This window comes from Scylla paramamosain, chromosome 22 (assembly GCF_035594125.1).
Source record: "Scylla paramamosain isolate STU-SP2022 chromosome 22, ASM3559412v1, whole genome shotgun sequence".
In the NCBI taxonomy this organism is placed as follows: Eukaryota; Metazoa; Arthropoda; class Malacostraca; order Decapoda; family Portunidae; genus Scylla; species Scylla paramamosain.
In genome coordinates, this window is record NC_087172.1 from 5,807,501 (window position 1) to 5,812,500 (window position 5,000).

At 43.7% G+C, this 5,000-nt stretch overlaps 1 protein-coding gene across 1 annotated transcript in view; it reads left to right on the forward strand.

Moving 5' to 3' along the window:
* Window positions 1-5,000, forward strand: part of LOC135111479 (THAP domain-containing protein 2-like) — a 19,730-nt gene that overhangs the window by 899 nt on the left and 13,831 nt on the right. Inside the window, exon 2 of the mRNA XM_064024799.1 lies at window positions 55-251. Within this exon, the coding sequence (XP_063880869.1) occupies window positions 55-251 (197 nt within the window). The remainder of the gene's footprint in view (window positions 1-54; window positions 252-5,000) is intronic.

Below are 5,000 nucleotides of genomic sequence, written 5' to 3' on the forward strand. Positions count from 1 at the left end.
GCAGGTCATGTGCACCATATCTTCTTCGACTAAATGTTGGGAACATCTTTACAGGCTGCCAAAGGATCCCTGCAGGAGACAGAAATGGGTCTTAGCTATGCTAAGAGACGAGCACACACCAGGCAAGAAGGCGCGCCTCTGCTCCAGGCACTTTGGTCCAGAGGACTTCGACAGAGCGAGGCTACTGGATGATGCTGTGCCAAGTGTATTCAATGTTTTCCCTGTCCACCTGCAGAAAAAGAGAAATAAAAGTAAGCCTCCCACACCGCGCGCTGTTTGTGGTCCACCTCCACCAGAAGCTGCAGTTTTTACTTCAGCAGCGCCAGAAAATCACTCAGAAATGGATTCAAGTCTCCCACAAACTGAATGCTTGTTGAAGAGGAAACTGAAAGAAGCAGAGGCATAACTCGCCAAGTCTAAAAAGAAAATTACATTTTTGCAACAGAAAATACGACTTACTTAGAATAGAACTATCGTTTTGCTTTCTGTGCTTACTGCAATGGAAGAAAAACAAAACATTAAGTGAGAAAAGTCTGTCTGTCAGAATCATTTACAGATATCTAATGTAAATGTACCAGCAAGTACTGCCATTAATTGTTCCCCCAGTAAATAAAAATCTAGTTCCAGAGGTTGACAAAACCAATGAAGATTAACTCTGCGGAGTGTAACGAAAGCTTAGATTCAGCCTGTGCTATCTCACCTTATTCTGACCGGTGTGGGATGTAAAGCCGGCCAGACATGAATGAAGACCAGGGTGACGATGAGGGAAACAACGACGTGAATAAAACGACTAAAAGAAAGAGTGATATGTGTTTGAGAGAGAGAGAGAGAGAGAGAGAGAGAGAGAGAGAGAGAGAGAGAGAGAGAGAGAGAGAGTTATCAGTAATCCATATCACGTTTTACTCGTTTCATGTTTGGCCGAGGAAGTTTGAGGCGTGAAGTGGTGGTTGTGACTCCACGCCCTGCGCCCCCTTCCGTCACTCACCTGACATAACACACCTGCCACACCTGCGTCACGTCACGCCTTTACGTAACGCCGCTCCTGTCACAATCTAACACACTGTATCTAATTACAGCACCTGGTAACATAACTACACCACTACTACATGTTTTAACAGAGTAACTACAAGATTCCAAAAGAAATGACAGTATAGTTAACGCAGTAATTGCAAGGTAACAACAGAAACTACAGCATTCCTTAATACAGCATTACAACAACAACAACAACACACTACAGCATGTACTACAACACACCTTAACAGCGTACCTGCATCATAACAACAGTAAGTACAGTACAACACCTTAAGATACAGTAGCACAGTGCCCACAACTCTAACAAAGTACGTACAATCGCAGTAACAACTTCGCCACCGCATCTATAATACCTTCTATAACAATTAACTATAATCACAATAGCTACTAAGCTCGATGATACAATAACTGAATCAGACCACACCCTACACAACCATAACGTGCTAAAAAAAGAACTGAAAAAAAAGCCACACCCAGATATGGTTTAACAATGTGCTTAATGAACTGAAATAGATAACAAACAACAAAAGAAAGAGAATAAATGATTTTGATGAATTAAAAGTGGCCCCAAACCTCGTTACTGAAAGAAACAATACTTATTATGAATTGAATTATTGACTTCAGAAAAATAAAAAGAATAGAAGTAGTACTTTAATGAACTTAGAATAAAAGTAATGCTTTAAATGAACTTGAAAAAAATATATATCATGAAAGAAAAAAAAAGGGAAAGAAATAACATAATACTCTTAGCTAGAAAAAATATTGAAGACAAACACACACACACACACACACACACACACACACACACACACACACACACACACACACACACACACACACACACACACACACACACACACACACACACACACACGCAACGATACTATCAATAAACTAGAATATTGATAACAGGATGCTCACAACAAATGAATAAATAAAATAAATAAATAAATGATTAAATAAAACAATAATAATAGTATGAAGTTTACGCACCGAAAAGAAACAGTCCCATTTAATGAACCAATATCAGTCAGATCACAAGAGAAGAAAAGAAAGCGGAGGGAGAATTTTTCCCGTGCACAAAAACACCCCTTTCCCATCCAAACACCCCCTCCCCCTTCACTACACATTGTCACTCAGGTGTTGCGAAGTGTTGCGGCTAATTAGATTGCGTGCACTCCTCCAGGCATCAGGGGAATGAGGTGTCAAGTGAGAGAGAGAGAGAGAGAGAGAGAGAGAGAGAGAGAGAGAGAGAGAGAGAGAGAGAGAGAGAGAGAGAGAGAGAGAGAGAGAGAGAGAGAGAGAGAGAGAGAGAGCGTTTTTTCTGTGTGTGTGTGTGTGTGTGTGTGTGTGTGTGTGTGTTTAATGGTTCTCTAATCAAAAGAGGATTATAATCAATGGTCGGTGCAAGTCAGACGTGTGCTTTCAATACACGGGACAAAAATGAAAGGGGGAAAAAAATGTTGAAATGTAAAAACTATCATTACGATGCATCGGGACACACACACACACACACACACACACACACACACACACACACACACACACACACACACACACACACACACACACACACACACACACACACACATTGATAAGCCCCCATACAACGATTACCTACATGAATAGATATTGCAGATGACACGCAGGATTTTGAAACAGTTTGTGTGTTAATTGGTGAACAAAGATATCACTGAAACACTAACAATTCAAGTTTCCCTGAAAATATATAGTGAGTTAATTAGGGAACGTGATAAAGACGCATGAAGAGGAATACAAAACAAAGAATGGAAAAAGAAACATAATTTGTTAAGTATATTAAAAAGTGAGTAGAGTTTGAGTTTGCGTGTACTCGTAAATGTAAAGATAAACATTTAAAGAACATGATAACATAAAGAGAAGCACAAGACAGAGATCAGGAGTTAAAACATACATTTATTTAAGTATACAATGAGGAACGTTAAAGGGAAAAAAAATGTATCTGGCAATAATGAACACGTTGCCATCAGAAAAGTTCATAAAAGCAAAATTACAGAGTGAGCATGTAGATTTTTAATTAACATACCAGTGGCTTTTAATTACTGGACGACGACTCTTGTTAAGGGAGCTGGTAGTGCGCGTGATACAAGCGAAACTGCTGGTCATTACATAACAAAAAAAAAAAAAGGGAAAACAAGATATTTGACAGATAGAAATTAGAGTAAAAGTGATTTTAAGTTTGAGAAAGACATGTGGATGTGTGCGTGTCTGGGTGAGAGAGAGAGAGAGAGAGAGAGAGAGAGAGAGAGAGAGAGAGAGAGAGAGAGAGAGAGAATCGTGATACACACAAATTTAATAACTGGATTTTGTGAAGAGAAATGTTGGTGAAGAAAGATTAAACAAGAGAACATGAATGAATGACAATGTGTGTATGTGTGTGTGTGTGTGTGTGTGTGTGTGTGTGTGTGTGTGTGTGTGTGTGTGTGTGTGTGTGTGTGTGTGTGTGTGTGTGTGTGTGTGTGTGTGTGTGTGTAAAATTTAGAAGTAAAGGGACAAAATTCAACCAGTAAGCAGCGACAGTGATGTGTGTTTGCAATGCTGATTGGACCAAAGACCAAAGCATGTGTTAAAAAGCGAGTTTAAAAATAGCAAATTAGCACACACACACACACACACACACACACACACACACACACACACACACACACACACACACACACACACACACACACACAGGATCTGGGTACCCGCCACCCAACGTGATACAGTGCCTTAAGTCCTTAAAACTATTTCGAAACCGTGGATCGAGAGGAGGCAAAAGTGTGGTGCGTCCCATCAAGGTAGTGACCTCCAGTGCCAGAGACGACCGCAGGGTGGAGAAGAGGGAATACAAACACTTTGAGGTGCCGAGAACGTGGTATAGTCTTCCCTCACTCCTCTTATTTAATGCAACGTCTCTGGCCAACAAGATGGACGAAGTGATTGTGACGGTGAGATCTACTTGTGCGGACATTGTGGCGGTTACTGAGGCGTGGCAGATTGTTCCTGAGGTGTGCACGATGCAGGACTACCAGCTATACCATCACCTCAGGTCAGGGCGCAGGGGGGAGTGGCCGTCTTCTGCCGCTCTGCCCTCAGCCCCTCACACCTCCCTGTCGATATTCCTGCCGGTGTGGAGGCCCTGTGGGTGAGAGTCACGCCCCCTCCCATCCCAACAACACGGCCTCCATCATAGTCTGCGTCGTGTACCACCCCCCACGAGCCGCCACTGCACAGTTGCTCACCGCTCACATCATCAACACTGCTGATGCCCTGAGGGTGAGGTATCCTGCTGCCAAGCTGGTCATCTGTGGGGACTTTAACAGATTAGATATCAACGATATCCTACACCAGCTACACCTCACCCAGGTCGTGGACTTCCCCACCCACCAGCAAGCCATCCTCGACCTTATCCTCACAGACCTGGGCCAGCAGTACTCGCCACCCAAGCCGCTGCCTCCCATGGGACGGAGCACCCACCTCTCCATACTGTGGTCACCCACACCCACCACCTCGACCCCCCGGTCAGCTGTCACCAGGACCCACCGCCCCATGCCTGACTCAGCCATGAGGGAGTTTGGGCAGTGGGTGACACAACACCCGTGGACCGAGGTGCTGGATGAGGAGGACGTCCACTTAAAATGGCAAAACTACGTCGCCACTACTACAGCAGCCTTCCACCACTACTTCCCAGCCAAGAGCGTCACAACGCACCCGTCTGATGCTCCCTGGATGACGCCCCGCATTAAAAGACTCATGCGTCAGCGGACCTGGGCGTTCCACTCCTGCCCGGTCCTTTACAGGAAACTAAGAAACAGAGTAATCAGGGAGATTAAGAATGCAAAGGCAAGCTATTACCCAGACAAGATACACCACCTCAAGCTGACCAACAACAGACAGTGGTACGCTAAGATCAAAGCTTTGTGTGGCTTACAAAAGCACACTTCATC